The following is an 18,871-nucleotide window of genomic DNA, read 5'->3' as shown; positions in this document are numbered from 1 at the left end:
ATATATATATATATATATATATATATATATATAATATTCCCTTCCTTCAGAGAGAAGATTAAATGAGAAAAATCTAGGCGAAAACTCTTCTATGACTGATGTCAAGTGTGTACTCACAAGGCATCAGCTTTATTAGTGTCAGATCCCTGGTGCTACCTTTGTACTCTGCCTTATGTTTACCATTTGCTGCCAGCAGTGCATGGATGCAGGAAAGCCAGCTGCCTGCTCTAAATGGCATCCGGGAAGACTCTGTCATGTATTGGAGATGTCAGCCAAACAATGCCATGTTTCCAGCCAAACACTTTGTTTGTTCAGCTACCAAGTGTGGCGAACTTATCGGAGACAAAGCCACCCCAGTCCCATTTTTCCTATTTTTGCCTCTGGAAGTTTAGCCAGAGGAGGAAACTGAGTTGTGGTTTGGTTGTAGCCAAAGACACAGACATTCTCCTTTTTGATAGACCCATCTGTCACCCTCCTAGTGGCCCCATGAAACGTGCAGAAACTGAGAAGTAGGTCAGCCAAGGAACTGATATTTGTTGAGAGAGGGTTGGGACTAATGTGTCTGTCATGTGATCACTGCTCTGCACAGTTCCTGGTAGAAGGAACAAACCAATTAACTGATGGAATGTGGAGCATCCAGGGAAGCTGCAGGGGCTCTAAACAGCCAAGAGAAGCAGCAAAACAGGTTCCCTTGTGGGCGGGAGTCTGCTGCTGGTGCTAAGTTTGGCCATAGCTAAAGCTCCAGTGATTTCAAACTGGCTCTGGATCATTCATTTGAATTCTGTTTATTTTCTTTCTAGCATGCAGAGGCACATCCTTCTTTGGATGGGTAACTTTCTATATCAGAGTCAAACGTCAAGCCCAGTTCCTCTCTTTCTGAAATCTCGAATCCTTAACTACCAGATATGCCAAGCCTGTGTGCCTGTGTGCCTGTGTGTATGTGCTTCTGTGTGTTTGTGTCTCTGTAGGAGTGAATGTGTGTGAGTTTGGCATATGCATAGGAGGCCAGAAATTCACACTAAATGTTGTCTACCATTCTCCAATTTAGTTTTTGAGATAGGCAGGGATTTTTTTACTCAACCTAAAGCTTGCCATTTCAATCAGACCAGCTGGCCATCAAGCCCATAGGATTTGTTTGTCCCTGCCCCCAAAGTACTAGGGCTAAAGGTCCATGCTATTATGCCTGACTTTTCTGTGGGTACTGGGGATCTGAACTCAGGACTTCATGTTTGTGTAGCAAATACTTTCCCCACAGAGTCATTTCCCCAGTCTCCAAGGATGCTAAGTCTTGATGATATTTAAATGCCAGAGACAGATGTAGATTGTTGGTAAGGTGCCTAGTTAACTAAATGAAGACTCTTGAGGAAAGTGTGCAATGATCAATTAGTAATGTCTGTCAAGCACAGGGACATACATAACATGGGTTAATTAGGAACACTGTGCAGTGGGTGACTTAGAAATATTTATAGAGTGGCTAGATAAGTGAGTAATGAATAGGATGGATGGGGAGGTGTCTTGTTGAAAGTCACATAGACAGTTTGTTGCAGAGTATGGGCTAGAAAGCTCTCTTTTGATTGACAGCTCTGCATTTGTTTTCCTTGTGTGATTTATTCTTGACCTTGGCTCAAAACATAGGACTGTGACAAATTACCAACATCTCCTTTTTGATCTGGTCAGAGACAGATACACCTAGACCCAGTCCGGGGCAGCGGCCTCTCCTGAAAAAAAAAAAAGGGATTAGAGCTGGGAGACTCCTGTCTCCTTTACTTCTCAGATAAGATCTTATGCAAATTTTAACTGAGACTGCCGGTTACAGGTTCCCCATCTACAAGTCATTTGTTAATCAATGAATGCAAGGCTCCCTCCCTCCCTCCCTCCCTTCCTTTCTCCCTTCCTCCCTTCCTTCCTTCTTTCCTTTTTTGGGGGATATGTTGAATCACATCTGGAAATGATCTGTTCCTCATAAATTGATGCCTAGGTAGATGATTAGAAAATCCTGATTGTGCCCAGATAAGCATGGAAATGTTTAATAAAGGAGCTGGTCTTGGGATGCCTGTGAGGCACATTGAATCTACATCCCTTTTGAAGATTTCACTTGGGACAAAGGTGCTGGTCAGCTCCCCCTTCTGGAGAGGAGCAAGGGCTTCCTGCTCCCCACCTCTCCTTGCGCTTTTGGACTTCCACTATTTATTGTTTGTTTCTTAAGTGGAAGGAATTATGAGAAGAGAACACATGGTTGTTCAAGTGCTGGTATCTCACAGGACATGGTGAAGATTGAGACCTGGGGACCACCAACTTTCTTTCCCTTCCCCTTGGAGATGTTAAGTGTGACTGAAGGTCTTTTTGAGCCACAAATCCCATGGCTAGGGCATGCAAAGGGCCCTATAACAAGCTAGAATCCAATTGCTAGATTGGTAGTGTGATGCTTTCCATGCACCAAGCTCTTTGGAATCCCTTTTCTCCTGAGAAAGTGCTTAGGCAGCTTTCCTGAAGTGCTATCGCCAGGGCACTTAGAAAGGTAACCATGGACAGTGGAGGAAGAGGTAGCAGTATCTTTCTACATTATTTCTAATCCCAGATAATGTCCAGAAGGAGGCCCATTCTGAAATCCAAGGATGAATGCCACTTCTTTTTCACAGCTGTTTGATTGGGTGGTGTCCTTACTCAGGGTCTCAGTATCCTCTATCTCACCCATGCAAGAGGTCCCAGTCTTGGGTAGCCGTGTTGACCACTTTCGGGAGCATTTGTGGCATGTCAGTCACTGGCTTGATGATTTTTTTGTTAATTTTTAAAACTATTTATTTATCTATTTGAGGGGCATGGACATGCATACCACAGCATGCATATGGTAGTCAGAAGACAAGTTTCAGGAATTTGTCCTCTCCTTCCACCATGTGGGGCCTACAGATAGAACTCAGGATGTCAGGCTTGGTGGCAGGTGCCTTACCTTGTGAGCCATCTTGCATGTCCTGGGCTCAGTGATTTCTAAGTACTACCTCATTATAGTTCTACAACAATCTTATGAGCTAGCTACTGTTACCTTCCTGCTTTCACTAATGAAGAAACTAAGGTTCAGGTCTCAGCAAACTTCAATATACAAAAGCCAGTGGAATGGTGGAAATTGGCTGTGACCCCAGGCCGTACCTACACATCAGTGACAATGCCAGTCTTCTGAGGCCTCTCAGCATTTTCCCTGTTGTCTTTTGGAAGGGGGAACAGGTGAACGGAAGGCCCTAAGGACATTTCTGAGACTTACTTTTTAAAAACATGCTCCCAACTGGCCCCACATTTGTGTGTGTGTGTACATATTTGAGTGTGTACGTAAATATTGTGTGTGTATGCAGATGTATGTGTATATATCTATGCATGCCTGGAGAGGCCAGTAGTTGATATCAAATGTCTTCCTCAATCGCTCATCACCATATCTGTTTTCAGATAGAGTAACCAAAGTTGAGACTTGCTGCTTTGGCTAGATTGTCTGGCCAGGAAGCCTTAAGAATTCACCTGTCTTTATCTTCAGTCCTGGGATTATAGATATGTGCCAACACACCTGGCCTTTCCTTTGAGGATGCTAGAGATTCAAACTCAGATCCTCAGACTTACATAGCAAATACTTTACTGACTGGGCCACCTCCGCATCCCTAGCCCCCACATTCAACAGAAGTAAACTCCAAACATTCCAAATCTTGGGAAATCAGTCTCACTTCCCTGCCTCTTCTTCCTGACTTTGTACTGAAGGCGAGCAAAAACTACTCGGTAGAGTTTGGGTTGATGGGTTACCTTGCTACCATGTAATTTCCTTCCATTCAGAGAACTTCTGGGTCTGACCTGTGTTCCACCAGATCCTTGGGCAGGGCCTTGGGATTGGAAGAGGAGGGGAGAATTCTGCCCTTACACAGCACTGGAAAGGCATGAGGAGTGAAGAGGGCAGAGGACCCAGGACCCAGTAGCCAATGGACTGGGAGGAGGATATGCACAAATCTGGGGCTTGGGATCTGAAGAAGTTTCCAGTTCTTTAAAAACACAGAGCTTGACAGTTCTCTTCAGTCTCCAACCTTGCAAAGTATAGAAGCCTATTGGAGAGAGGATTGGATGTCAGCTAAATGTTTTGGGTTGGATTGTGTCCCATCAAATTTATATGTTGAAGTTCTTCCCTTTGGTACTTTTGAATGTGGTCTTATTTAGAACTAAGTGGGGTCTTTACAGATGTAATCAGGATGAGCTCATTATAGGTATGTTCCAATCCTCAACTTTTGTAATAAGTGGAAATTTGTATGTAAGCAACCAGAAAATACTGTGTGAAGATGAAGGCAGGTCTCCAGGTGATGCTGCCGTCAAGGAATGCCAAAGACTGACAGCAGCTGTGATCTCAGACTTTTGGTCTTCACAACTGAAGGCAAGAAATGTCTGTTGCTTAAGCCACCCACTGTGCAGCAGTCTCAGGGCTCTGATGCACGTGGCATATCCAGGAAGGCAGCAGAAGACTCTGGGTCTGCTTAGCACTTCCCTACACAGGATTATCATGCTCTCATCCTGATGTCAAAGGATGCCTGAGCACAGCAGGCTAAAGCTTGCCCTTGGCCAGTGATGTAATTTCTGATGAGTTCAGTGAAGGCAGATTTTAGCCTGTGATGGCAGTCTGTTGGATGTAAGACGCAGGCCCCAGCCACATGACTTGGATATCCACACAAGTCCAAATGACCTAGCTTTATACCCAGTGATTAAGATTTGAAGGGTCTGCTCTAGGTGGGAGGGAGTACCAATCAAACTCTCAGATGGCTCTGGAAGTTACTCAGTCCCAGATGGTAGGGATGCATGTGGCTTCAGTACACAACCAAATGCAATGTGGTTGCAGCAGAAGTCAGAGATTGACAGCTATGATTTAACTTCGAGGTTAGGGGACATAGCTCTGCAGCCAACACTATCCCAGGCAGAAACCAAAGCTATGACTCGGCATTTTCTCTTCCAGTTGAGGTGTCTGCTAAGCTGAGCCCCAGTATGTCAGTTCTGTGCAGGGAACTCCAAGCCAGATACCAGGACTTTCTCTTGGCTCTCTCCGTTAAGGACCAGCCATTTGATAATGCTATAGCCTTTCCACTCCAGAGATCAGGTAGTATAGCCTTTGGTTTTCAGGGAGTAGGTAAGAGGGTGTTAAAAGAGCAAAAAGAATTTCAGGATCAGAAGCTCACAGTGAGTCTGGGTGGGGGTGTGCAATGTGTAATGATTAGTTTTTATTTTCAACTTGATTAGCTTAATAAACACCTAGGATGCTGGGTATGGTGGCACTCACCTATAACCCCAGCCCTCAGGAGGCAGAGGCAGGAGGATTGCCACAATTTTGAGGCCAGCCTCACTATATATTGAGCCCCAGACCAACAACAAGCAAGCAAGCAAGCAAGCAAGCAAACAAACAAACAAAACAAACCCTGTCTCAAAAACATAATTAATTAAAAAAGTACGAAAGGAAAGAAAAGAAACACCCTTGAGTTTAATGAGCATTCCTTTGGATGTGTATGTGAGAATGTTTCCAGAGAGGTTTAACTGAGGAGGGAAGACCCACATAAAATGTGGGTGGTACTATCCCATGGGCTAGAGTTCTAGACTGAATAAAAAGGTAAAAGGAGAAATCTGAGCACCAGTATTCATCCCTTTCTGCTTCCTGACTATGGACACAATACGACCAGTCACCTCAAGCACTCGCCGCCTTGCTGCGGTGGGCTATATTCTCTCAACTTGTGAGCCCAAACAAACCCTTCTCTTGTTTCTTGTATTTGGTCACAACAAAGTAACTAATAAAAGACATCTCTAGGAGCTGAAGAGATGGTTCAGTGGTTAAAAGCACCCACTGTTCTCGCAGAGGACCTGTATTCTGTTCCCAGCACCCACATGGCAACTAACAACGATCTGTAACTCCAGTTCCAGGGGATCTGACGCCCTCTTTTGGCCTCCACGGGCATTGTACAACATGGTTGCACTTACATACATACAGGCAAAGCACTCATACACATAAAATAAAAATAAATTATTAATTAATAAAAAGATATCTCTGACTACTTTGAAAGACTACTTTGAAAGAGGCACCGAGAGAGGCTGAGCTAGGGATGTGCACTTATGAGTGATCTATTTCTTTTTGTGTACATGTAGGCATATATACATGAAAGTATGTGTGTGTGTGTGTGTGAGAGAGAGAGAGAGAGAGAGAGAGAGACATACACAGAGAGAGACAGAGAGGGACATACACAGAGAGACACACAGAGATAGAGACCAACAAGAGAGGTTTCTGCTTTCATTATCATACCATGAGGTGATAGTACCAGCCAGTCTCCCAAAGGCACTAACTCAGAGTGAACATTGTAAGTACCTCAGCATCATCTGGAGTCATAGGAACCTAAAAAGTCCATGGGATGGGTCAATATGGTAGGTGTTGGGGAGCTTTTGATATTTTAATAGCAAGTGGCCTTCTTTGTGCTGAACATTGATTTTGCTGTCACAAAAATAAACCTGGGTGAATAATTAGGAAGGTTTGTTCTGGTTAAGATGGACTTCATTTTCAATACAAAGAATGACACAGCTGGGTTAAATGTTAGAATATATTATATATTTTATATATATAGCTTATAAAATTGACCATACCTATAATTTTGTAAATTGATGAAAGAAGAAACAAGATCGTACCTATGAGATGTACCTGGCATGAGAAAGTGGTTAATATTATTGATATTATCATTGTTATTGTGAAAATAGCATGGTATGTATTTGTGTATAGTTTTGGAGATAATCAAATCTGGATTTTAAGTCTAGTTTGCTGTGTATTAATAAATCATCAAAATGAAACTATTTACCCTCCCTGAGGTTCAGTTTTCCCATCTGTAAAATAAAGATCACACTGTGTTGTTATGGGTTTGTTGTAACATCACTATCATTGTCTGTACCAGGTGATCTATACATGAGTACTATTATTCTTTCTGATAACATTGGTATGTGGGACCCTTCTGCCATCTGACAGATCTGGAAAGCCTTTACGGATCATCATTGGCTCAACTGTGTCACTTCACAGAAGGGTCTGCTGTGGCCTAGAGAGGTGTGACAGGGAACTGACCTCAGGCCTCTCTGAGTCTATGACCCTAGGGTACCTGCCCACTGTGACATGAGAAGCTTCCATATGGGGACAACTTTGCCCACTTAGGTGAGTTCTGGGTTCCACAACTGACAGTGGGACTTTGTGAGACACTGGTACCAGACAAGTTTTCATTAGCTACAATGAACTTCGAAGTTGATCACCATGGATCACTTGGTCCCATTCTTCATGAATGTGCTGTGGTGCAGGACACCCTTTGTGGTACCTGGGCCCCTAGTGACTTTAGGGAGAGAGGAGAAAGCAGGGTGTATCCCTGTCTTCCCTGTTTGATGACTGGCTTGTGCCAGTTGAGCTGACTCCCTGAGAACGTACTTTTTACATATGAGACCTATGTTGATGCTGTCTTTAAGTTAGTTGCAGAAGCAGAAACTCTGTCATGACAAGGTTACCAGGACCCAGGAACCAAACATTACAGAAACTAATTGCTACCATCATGGATGGCAGAAATAGGGGCTAGTGGCTGGTCACATATTTGATTGCTACTCCAGGAGCCCTATGTTTTTGGAGGAGTAGCCATGGGTAATAATCATTGCAAGTACTTCCAGGGCATTTATACTCTGTCAAATACCTCTCTAAACAATTGACACATGTTAGCTTTTATAATCCTCATAAGCAGTGTTTGTACAAGGAGCCAAGTACAATGACCTCTCCCATCTTACATACGGAGAAATGGATGTGGGGTGATACCAAACAGCTCAGCAACTGCCCCAGGCCATACCCCATGCTGGAGGAAGTAGAATTAGAAGTCAGGTAGTGGGGCTGAGGTGTACTCTTTCTGTGCCTCAGCTGGAGGATGGGACAAAGCATTTTCTTTCCTTTTGGTGAGACTGAGGCTGAACACTGGGAAAGTGTGAGCACTGGCATTGCTTAGGCAGAGAGAAGCCCTGGAGCTTTGAGGAGGAGCCAGGGCTCCCAAAGGCAGCTCAGGCTGCATTCCATGGCAGCCATGTACAGTTGCTTAGAGAGCTTTGGGGGAATGTTGGGAACATCATTAATCATGGGGACTCTCAGGGGAGAGGAGGACCAGCCCCACCTGGCCCTGCCTCTCCACTTTTACTTGTGGAATTATCCATGAGAAAGTGCTTCTATGAGCGGAGCACTTCTGGGAGCACTCCAGGATGGACCCCTGATGTTACTGAGAATTTGTGACTGGGACCAACTTTGCCAAAGTTGATTGGCAAGGCTTTGCTCAGTCTTGCTAGAGGCCTGGGCCCTAATCAATAGCTATGGAGTAGTCAAGGCTTATAAAACCCAGGTCTGACCAGGAAGAAGGCTCTGTCTTGTTCCTTAGGGAAGATCACAGGATATTCAGACTTTACTCTCTTTGTCTAGTGTCTAAGGGAGGAAGGTCATCAGGATTTACACATTTTGAAGAATTTTAAGTTTGATTTTTAACTGATGGCTCATTCATAAGCCCAGGCCATATCAGCAGAAGAAAAGAGGACTACTGCAGAGGAGAGGGACTCCTGGCAAGGGAGGGGTTGGGATGTGGGAAGGCTTACCAGAGAATGATCCTGGGAATGTTGTAGGGGCAAAGAGGTGGTGTCCCAGGGAAAGGGAAGGGGATGCAGACTACTGGAAAAGCCTGGACAGCCACATTTGTGAGCTCTTATGCTTGTATGTAAGGAGGACTGATGACAGTTCAGAGCCTCTGTCTGTGAACATGATCAGAGTTTGGCTGGCTCTGTTTTCATCTCTCCCAGTTCCTCTGTGAACGCCATGGAGTAGGGACAAGGTAGACACTTGAGGCAAGTGGACTGAAGAAACAGAAGAACTAAAGACTAGTGGTCAAGGGTTCCCACTCTGACTAGTGTATCCCAGCAGAGCCCACCTGGGGCAGAAGGGCCAGTCTAGCTTACAGAAGGTGGCATGGCCCTGTCCTACCCCTCAGATCTCTAGACTTGATGTCTGAAATTACGTGGAATGACCCCTTGGGGGCTGTTTTGTGGTGCTGCAGTATGAGTATTTGATCTTCTTCCTAGGATCTCACCTGCAGCCCTGTGAGTGCAGATCCTCCTGTTAGGTATACAGAGATAAGTCAGGAGGAGGACTTGCCCTGCCCAGTACCTTTTACATTTTACTAGCCCAGCCTTAGAACAAACTGACCAGCACCACTGCGTTTCCTGGGAGACAGGCCATGGATAGGAGGAGGCCTCCATCTCTTTCCTGGAGGAAGATCACAGGATAGTCATACTCTCTCAGGCTTCCAGTGTCTATGGGAGGAAGCCCATCAGGATTAACACGCTTTGAAGAATTTTTTTTTTTTTTTTGTCTTTTTTGAGACAGGGTCTCCTTGTAGCCCCAGCTGTCCTGGAACTCACTATGTAGACCTGGCTGGCCTCGAACTCACAAAGATCCACCTGTCTCTGCCTCCCAAGTGCTGGGATTAAAGGCGTGTGCCACCACAAGAATTTTAAGTTTGGTTTCTAGATGGTGGCTGGTTCATATACTAACAGGCAATAGGCACCTTCCTTCTGCCTTTGAGCAAACCTGAGGCCAACACAATGCTTCAATTCCCCTGCCAGAGCAGTGGCAGGGATGGGAGGGTAGTTGCATTCTCAGGGGTCTATGAGGCTCAGAATGTCACCTCTCCTGGGCTGTCACCTCGTTTTATGTTTGTTCCAGAGACACTCACATTATACTTTTGCACTTGATTCAACACCCATAGAAAATACGTTCTTTTTTAGTTTTTGACCTAATATCATGTTGGTGCCAATTTCCTTTAAAAATAATTCATTACCTGTAGGCCACTGGTGTGAAATCTCAGCAGGACCCTCCGTTGACCCTCCCTCCTATAATTCCAAGGACTCTCTTGCTCACCCTCCTCTCGGGGGTCCTTGGCCTCTGTGTTTATACACTCATGTTTTTTTCTCACACATTCATTGTGCAGCTTTCCTTAATTTGGTCTCCTGCCAGGTGCCAGCAGGGGACCACTCAAACATTATGTCAGTGATCTCAAAATTGAACCTCAGGGCTTTCTTCTGCCAGCGGCCTGAGCAGATGTGTGGCACACTTTATTAACTCAAGTACCCACGAGTTGAAAATTTCATTAGTTTGAGGGGAGGGCTAAGTCCCATCAAGAGACCTGGTCTGGACAGATTCTTTGTGTCAACCTGACCCCTAGCAAAACGGATTATTGTTCTAAGTGAGACAAGTGACCTAATGTTCTGCCTATTAGGCACCCATGGTCTGTAACCTTTTAAAATACGAGTGTGGGAAAACAGCACATTCTGCTACATCTCTGACTGCACATTCCTGACAGGTGGCAGCCGGCATCTTAGCAACATCACAGTCACAAGAGCCTAGAATTATCCAGTGGTCCCCTTAGGCCAGGTATGGGGTAGGGTCAGGAGGCCACCTGCTGGGGAGGAAGGAACTCAGGAAGACAGAGTTCAGCCTCCAGTGCCACCCTGTGACAGGCCAGGGCACAGCTGCAGCCAGGTGGTGAACTGGCATGAACATGGGTACAGCTTGCCTTTCTTTCAAACCTGGTAAGCATGGGTCTGGGTTTGACAGTGGGGCTGGGAGACAGACAGGGTAGCTTAGCTGGTTTGTTATGCAGAGACCATCTGAGAGCGAACTCTATGCTGAACTTCCAGGGCAGCCCCCTGCCCACTAAGAACACCTTGAAAACCCACCTTCTCATCTATTTTCCTAGGACCATTCCCCTCTTCCCTGCTCTAAATGACCTTATGTTTGCAGATTAGGCACATATCACATGGCCTACATACAGACCATGAGTATGGAAGAATGGCATATCCTGCCCCATCCTGACCACTAGTTCTTGTCAAGGAAAAGGGAGTCTTGCTCAATGACTTTAGCCCTTCAGAGGACCCTCCAGCAAGGCCCTGATCTGGAGCCTGTGGAAGAGACAGTAGAACCTCACTGGGCCTCAGGTATGTACGAAGGCAGGGGATGGGAAGAAGGGATGAAGTATGGCAAGGATTTTATGTCACATGTAGAAGGGGGATAGGGAATATGATGTTCTAACTGCAAGCCTCCCAGGGGAGGAGGGTGGGCACAAGGCTGGAGCAGGACAGAGTAACAGGTTGAGAAGGAGTTCTAGGAAAGAGTGGGGCAAGGTGTGGGAGTGACTAGAGTTCCTGGAGGTGCTAAGAAGTGCCTGGATGGTTCATATCATAGTCACTCTGTACAGTGTTTGGGATTTAGGCATAGGGTGGTCTCCAGTACAGAGAAACAGTATAGACAGTACTCAGGCAACACCTCTGGTGACCCTCTGATCTCTAGTAGGCCCTGTGAGAGGAATTCAACTTTTGACACACCCAGCCCTTGGGAGGTAGAAAGCTGGAAGCCTCAGAATGCAGCTTCAAGGCTTGAGCTCAAATCTCCTAGAGTCTCAGTGATTTGGCCTCCCAGAGAGCTGAGGATAGAGCTGCACTGGCCCCTAACTTCTGACAGACACAAAGCAGAGCTGGTTGTAAAAACTTAATTAAATGAAATATTTTAACAAGAAATTCCAAGAACAGAATGCCCTGCTTGTAAGCAAGCCGTCACAAAAATAAAAGCTGACAGGAAGCGTGTGTTCTGTTCAGCAAGAGAAAGTTTGTGCAAGAAATAAGAAAGACCCAAGAGTTGGATTGTGTCGCATACAGGCTGAGCAACGCTGGGGGCAGAACTCCACTTGACAAGGGGGCTGCGAGCCCCTGGATGAGAAGAGCTTGGACTCCTGACCAACATTCACATACTTAGATTTTTTTCTTAGCATCTACCATGTGCCAGGAGGCATGGGAAACTGTGGGTGTACAATGATATCAGGTTGACCAGGTGCTCCTGTGAGAGGGACAGTATACAAGATGAAGATGTGGAGGGTCAGGCAAGGGGTGGTACAGGGAATCACTGAGGCAGACTGAGACGTACATGCAGGACCATAGATGCTACCCAAGACCATGTTCTTTTACAACCTCACTTACTCTTCTAACCTGATCACTCTTTCTCAGGTAGAAGAGGTGTTAAAGGGGACATTGGACTTAGTCTGCAGGTCCACAAAAATGCAACATGCAGGGATGGGGTTCATCCTTCTTAGGAGAAAACAACCAAACAGAAAACAAGATGGAGTGTGGCTGGGACCCTTGCTCCCCACTGAGTCCTGTAGAGCAGTATACAGATCGTCTAGGTCCCCAGGTCAGTCTTGCTGGGACAGGTAAGGGAGAACAGGGGACATCAACTCTTGGGCAGACAGTCAAAGCTGAATGAGCTTAAGAGAAGGATAGAAGTTCTTGGAAGTTTTCCAAGAGGAGGAGGGACATGAGAGGACTTAGAGGAGGCATGCCTAGTAGGCGAAAGGTGTGAGGCAGAGGGTCAAGAGGGCCCTCACCTGGAGGACTGTGTGGAAGTTGGGGTCAGGAACTGACTCCCTAGGAAAGTGCTGCCCTAGGTATGGTTCAGTGGTGGGGCGATTAAGGGAAATGACTCCTGCTTCCAGCTTAGTCTGGGGCCTGTGTGCGGAAAGTACCCTGTACTTACAAGTGGGGTAACCTGCTTACTTTTTCTTGGGTATTTTCTGGAATTTTTGTGACAGCAGGCACAGGTCCTTCTTGTCTCCAAGTGTACTCACTGTATACCCTCTTCCAGCGGCCTCAGGCGACCTGGTTTGTACCAACCAGATTTACAAAAACTGTTGAAACCCCTGAAATATGCATGGAAGACTTATTTAGGTAGAATGGTTCACAGAACAAGAAGTAGCCTTGTTTTATAAGAATATTTCTGGGGCTGGAGAGATGGTTCAGCAATTAAAGACCCTTGCTGCTCTTGCAGAAGGACCTGGGTTTGGTTCCCACATGGTGGTTCACAACTGTCTGTAACTCTAGTTCCAGGGGATGTGGCACTTCTGGTCTCCATGGGTACCAGACACACATGTGGTTCATAAACATGCATGTAGGCAAACACTCATATACATAAAAGAAAAAAGAAAAATAAAAATATTTTCCATCAAGTTCTCTTAGAAGTTTCAAATATTCTTTGCTTTCTTGAGGTGAATGCCTAACCAAATTTTCTGGGACCTAGTGAATGCAAAGCGAAGCAGAAATTACGTTCATGAAGTTCTAACTTCTGAGTCTCACCTCATTTCTTCCTGTATGACGTGGTACTGTCCATCATTTTGACACTGAAAGTTGTCATATACAAGGTTCATGTTTAAGAACTACACAACTGAGTTTCAAAAAATTGCAAAAACATCTCATAATATTTTAAGTAAGTGCATGATTTTCTGTTGGGCTACATTCTAGTCATCTCTGGTTTTACATGCGGTCTGCAGGCCACATATTGGGTATATCCGCTAGGCATAGACAGGGAGCAAGGAGAGAATGTTCTCCTTGGACTTAGAATCCAGAGGATCACTCTCCTGGAAAGTTACAGGTTTATCAACTTCTCTCTGTGTGAAGTTCTCACTTCAGCTCTTGAAGATCAGTGTCCACAGTCTGTATTTACCCATCTACCTTGTCCTAGTCAAATAACTTGAAAATTTTGTTCAATAGTCTGTAAAATTCATGGTAGGGTGAATCATTGCCCCCAGTCTATTTGTTAAAAGAAGGCGAATATATAAATTATGGTAGGAGTGTACTGGCTGTGTGTGTTTAAGTGCATCCATGTCATGTGATATCCACAGAGGCCAGAAAAGGGTATGGGATCCCCTGGAACTGGAGTTACAGATGGTTATTAGTTGCCATATGGGTACTGGGAATTGAACCAGGGTCCTCTGCAGGAGCAGCCAGTGCTCTTAACTGCTGATCGATCTCTTCAGGCCCAAAGAGAATTGTTTTAAAGTTGTCTGTAGTTGTTTTTTAGTTTGAGGACTGCTTGCTTTTTCTTAAAGGCAAATGCTATACTGGGTCTATGGACTGTAGAAAGTGACGATCCGCCACTCCCTACACATAACCCATATAACGGTGCACTGGCCACAAAGGATTAGTAATGGAGTTTTACTCTGCTTGGTGGGGAAGACAGGATCTAGGGATCTGGACAAAGTTGAAGGAGGGTGGAAGAAAGTACCCTAGAGATGGGAGCAGATGGCTCATAGGGATAGCCATGTGTTAGGGATGACCAGGGAATGGCAGGAGAGTGTGTGGGATGATACTCAAGAAGTTCATTCAGATGTTAAAGACAACCTGGCTAGATAATCAGGCACACTCACACAGACAGAATTTTGGGGATAGTGATTTTTAGGCTTGTAATTCTCTGTGCCTTGGATTTGCTTAAAGTAAAGCAATTGGACTATAGTCCAATTCAATTCAGGTTGTCAGTATTGGGCAGACCCTAAGGATGGAGACCTCAGAAGGGGTGGTTATCTAAGGTCACAGAGCCTCTTGCATCAGCATGTAGGCCTTCTGCCTCTGGTGAAGCAGCTTTTCCAAAGGCTCGGGACCCCCATGAGAAACATGGAGGAGTTGGATACAGCTTGGTGGAGAGGGGAGTTGAGGAATGAGAAGTCCTATGTTCAGATTATCCTGTGTCTGATATTTGAGAGTTGGCTTGGTATGTGCATTCCCTCATAGCATTGTGGTTTTGCTGCACCTCAGAGCTGAGGGGGAAACTTATGCCCTCAGTTCATGCCCTGCATCTGTCAGAGAAAAAAACTGGTTAAATAGGCCTCTGCACATGCATGTGGGAAAAGGTGCAAGGGACAGGTGGTGGGGTTGATGTCAGCATACAACCTGGCAGCAAGGACCAGATAGTAGATCTCCCAGAGAGGCTAGCCTCAGACTGTGTCTGTGTGTGCATGTGTGTATGTATGTGTTACTATTATCAATCACCATGGCATTAAGCTCCCTGAGTAACTGATCTAAGACTTCAGAGAAGGGGAAAATGGCGAGAAAAGCCATCAAAGATGCACCTAGTGGACTAAATCTTAATTCTATAAACTAAAATCTCTATCTACCGAGGCACTCTCTATCTCTGTATCTACTCTAGGGTAAAGGAAGAAGAGGGGGCTGAAGCTTAAGCTTGGAAGGTAACAGGCGGGAGAATGGAGCTGGGGGTGACCATAAGAGAGGAAAGCAGGGCTAGGGGGCAGAGGGATACCTCTAGGGCCTGGAGCAGGAATAGATGAAAAAGACAACATGCTTTCCTGTCATGGCACCCTGAGCAATTGCCACTAGTTCAGCTTCCTCACAGGACAGGACACTATCAACCTCATGGAACTCCTTTTCTCCTCTTTATGAGAGTATAGGCCTAGCCACAGTGCTTTCATGAAATGGCTAGGCTTTCGATAGCCAGACAGCACATAGAGCTGAGTGAGGTGTTTTGGAGGTGACCATAGAAGGAATTATTGTTCCTGTAAACTAAGGCAACCTGCAACTGGAAGCCCCTTGACTATCCAGTCAGGTGAAACACAGAAGATATCCATTAAGGTCCTAGAGGAAGCCATGGGGATGACCTGATCTGGTAGAGCCACAATTTGGTCTGGGCAACAGCATGCATTAGGGTAACAGAAAGATTAATGCAACACATGGTCAGGTGAGCTTCAGTAGTCATCAGCCGGGGCTACAAGGACCAAAAGATGCTTTCTGTGGGACTTTTAGTGTTTTCCTCCAGGAACAGAAAGGATCTAGTCTTGGAGGTAGAGAAGTTTAGATAGCACTGGAGAACCCAGACACATTCAGCTCATCTGGGGCACATTAATCATTCTGCAAATGAAATTACTGAGGAGAAAAGGGGTGACTTGACTGTCCCAGGCATCCACAGCTTCAAACTTATAGCCAGATCTCCCTTCCAGATGTACTCAGTTTCTCAGTGACCTTAGGATTGCCATGAGTCCTGATTTGGACCTGTCCCAGGTTGAGGGTCATCTCTAACCTCCCATGGAAGGACTTGATCATTTTCTTTTTTGCTCTGAAGGTTTAAGATAATACCTGGCCCAGGGAAATATCTTCTGATTATACTGAAGAAATGAAATTATTTCCAGTGAGTTTGTCTATCTAAAAAAATCCCAGGTACTTGGAGCTGTGATCACCTCCTGTGAAGTAGAACTGTGGTCCCGTCATGTGAACCTGGAGCTGTGGTCTCTCCCATGAACCTGGAGATAGGGTCCTTTCCATGAAGTGGAGCTGTGGTCCCCAACTGTGATACATAGTTCTACATTCCTTTGGTGGTGAGATGATGGCAGAGTAGACTGGAGGATGGAGGCAGCAGTTTCAGGCTTCTCTGAGTAGCTACATCCCCCATAACCTTCTTCCCCAAGGCTCCAAGTTGTGCATGGCAGAGGCTTTGCCACTGTGTTAGACTATGATGGAGACAGGGGAGTTTTCTGTCATTTGCAGTTTCTACTCTTGGGAGGACTCATTCTCAAGCATGGATTTCCCACCTTCCTTGATGGCTGGCTATGATCTTGAGTTCACATGTGGTTCTGGACATCCAGGTTCTGACATTGGACCTTTCCCATTCCTAGGCACCAAGAGGTTTTCCATCATTTTTCTTACTCTTCTACAGCTCCAGTGTGCCTTCACCTGTGCCCTACAGAAAATGTAAAGTATCTAACTCAACTTCTAGAGTTAGAATATTCCCCATCCTTTCTATTGACTCTTCCCACCTGGATTAGCCCATTCCGACTCTCGAGTTTGTCATTCTCTTGCTTTGAAACTGTATTCCTAGAAAACAAAAGTATTTGGTTTTAATTGATTTTTTAAAACTTTATATAGCTTTCTTGGACTTACCTTTTATTTTAAATCATATTGGTAATGCTTCTCTGCATTGTTGTGTAAAATTGGAATTACACACCAATACATTTGAATTTTCCTAATGTGACATGATCAGTTGATCTCTGTTGTGTGTACCAGACTTGATATATACTATCTCATTTAATTTTCCCAACAACTTTAACATAGGAGGAAACAACTTACTTCTTTTATATTTTATTTATTATTTTTTATTTTATGTGTATGAATGTATTCCCTGCATGTATGTGAGTGCACCCATGTTGTGAAATGCCACAGAAGTCAGAAGAGGGCTTCGGATTCTCCTGGAACTAGAGTTAAGGATGGTTTGTAGCCGCCATGTGGGTGCTGGGAATTCATGTGGGTGCTGGGCTCTTAACCGCTGAGCCATCTCTCCAGCCCTGGGAACCACTTTCTAGTCCTAACCAGCCTATTCTGTCATGATCTGAGTGTTAGAGAAAACAAGTTACATAATTCATGAATCAGGTGAAACTTGAATTTGGCACTGGTTCCTTTTCCTGAGAAGGAGGGGTATATTGGTTCCTTGGATTTTTTTGTTGTCATTTAACCTATATTCAGCAGAGGTACAGGACAGCACTTTGCCCTTCCTTTGTTGATCTTTCTGTGATCTTTCAGTGTTATCATGGGAACATCCTAATGACCTAGCCCTGATCAATCTAGTCCAGTCCTAACTCAAGGGCCATAGATCTCCCACAGCTGTGGTGTGATCCATTACACTGTACGGACCTTGGTACCCGCCTAGATGGTGTAAAGTCAAGAGACCTCTAAGAGAGCTAGACATTGGTGGAATTTGGTTGTTCATGGAGCTGCTTTTCTTTTAGGCCACTGTTTAGTTCAATATCTCCACTCTGGAGGCCTCTGTGCAGTATGATTTGGTATCCCTGATGCACAGCTGATAGCCTGAGCCAAAGTTTGCAGGCAAAAGCGGAGACACAGACCTGTAGCTCAGATGCCAGGTCATCCTCAAGGCTCAAATAATCTCTCTATTCTGACTGCCCTCAGTACTGTCTGTCCAGGGGAAAAATGGACATAGGACCAAAGCTTAGTGCCTATTGACATGGGTACCACTAACCTGCAGCACTTCCCAGACCCAGGGAGGGAAGCCAGTTTGGAGAATAAGGAGAACAGGACTCTCATTTCAAGGAGACACGTGTACCTACCCCACCAACGTTTATGAGGCCCTGGAATGTTGTTTGCTGGTGACCACCCAGCCATACCACCAACAATTGGAGCACCCCAAAGGGAGTTGTAGTGACCTCTTAATGTGAAACAGCATACAAGGAGATGAGCTAAGAGGAAGGGTCTGTCTCTGCACATTTATCTTTGGTTATTAGACACTTTTAGAGGGAACATCTGTTTGTCCACTCTGGCTCCCATATTGTAGGCCCCACTTGAAATCTGTTTTGGCCCTTTCTCTGACTGAATGGGGACTAAGTCATAAATTAGAGCCAGAAGGGAGATCTAGAATGGAAAGTCAGAGGAGGGTTTTGTTCATCTCATCAAGAAAGTTAGGACTGGGATCTTCAGCTGAGCACCCTTCAAGGGACAAGCCAGATAAAATGGAGATTATGCCAAGGACACCTGGTGGTGCCCAGTCCAAATGGACCCATTCATTACAAAGTTTATCCTGGGGACAGTGCCATAAGCTTTGGTGGGATCTAGGAGTCAAATCAAAACACAAAGTTTGATCATGCTTACAAAGTTCCAGTGACCTGGGAAGGGCTCCATTATTTGATTTCTCTTTTGGTTTTAAACTTCGGATATTTGTTTTATAAGAGGAAAATCTGTGATTATAGGAGGCCTTTCCACGTCACTTCATAGTACGTTCTTAGGAGATGCACATGGTGACTCATTTGCTAAACGATAAGCCAATTAATTATACAAGAGGAGGAGCATTTGTTTTCTCACTGTTTTTCTAAATATGCCTGAAATTAGTGTAATAATTGTTGAGCATACTCTTTTGTCCCCATTCTCTGTGCTGTTGTGTCTCTAGCCTGCATCTCCACTTTTCCTACTAGATATTTTCTACTTGGGCACACCAGTG

At 45.1% G+C, this 18,871-nt stretch overlaps 1 protein-coding gene across 2 annotated transcripts in view; it reads right to left on the bottom strand.

Moving 5' to 3' along the window:
* Window positions 1-848: 848 nt before the first annotated feature.
* The window catches only part of Apob (apolipoprotein B), a 63,237-nt gene continuing 45,214 nt past the window's right edge, over window positions 849-18,871 (bottom strand). The window contains exon 29 of one of the 2 annotated variants that reach the window (XM_029553981.1): window positions 849-1,718. In XM_029553981.1, coding sequence (XP_029409841.1) covers window positions 1,674-1,718 — 45 coding nt within the window. In that variant the 3' untranslated portion in view covers window positions 849-1,673. Of the gene's footprint in view, window positions 1,719-15,606; window positions 16,741-18,871 lie in introns of those variants that run through there. The other variant, XM_029553985.1, reaches the window with a different exon arrangement.

The sequence above is a fragment of the Nannospalax galili genome, unplaced genomic scaffold, assembly GCF_000622305.1.
Source record: "Nannospalax galili isolate Female #2095 unplaced genomic scaffold, S.galili_v1.0 scaffold1191, whole genome shotgun sequence".
NCBI classification, from domain to species: domain Eukaryota; kingdom Metazoa; phylum Chordata; class Mammalia; order Rodentia; family Spalacidae; genus Nannospalax; species Nannospalax galili.
This window is presented reverse-complemented; position numbering and strand designations above follow the sequence as displayed.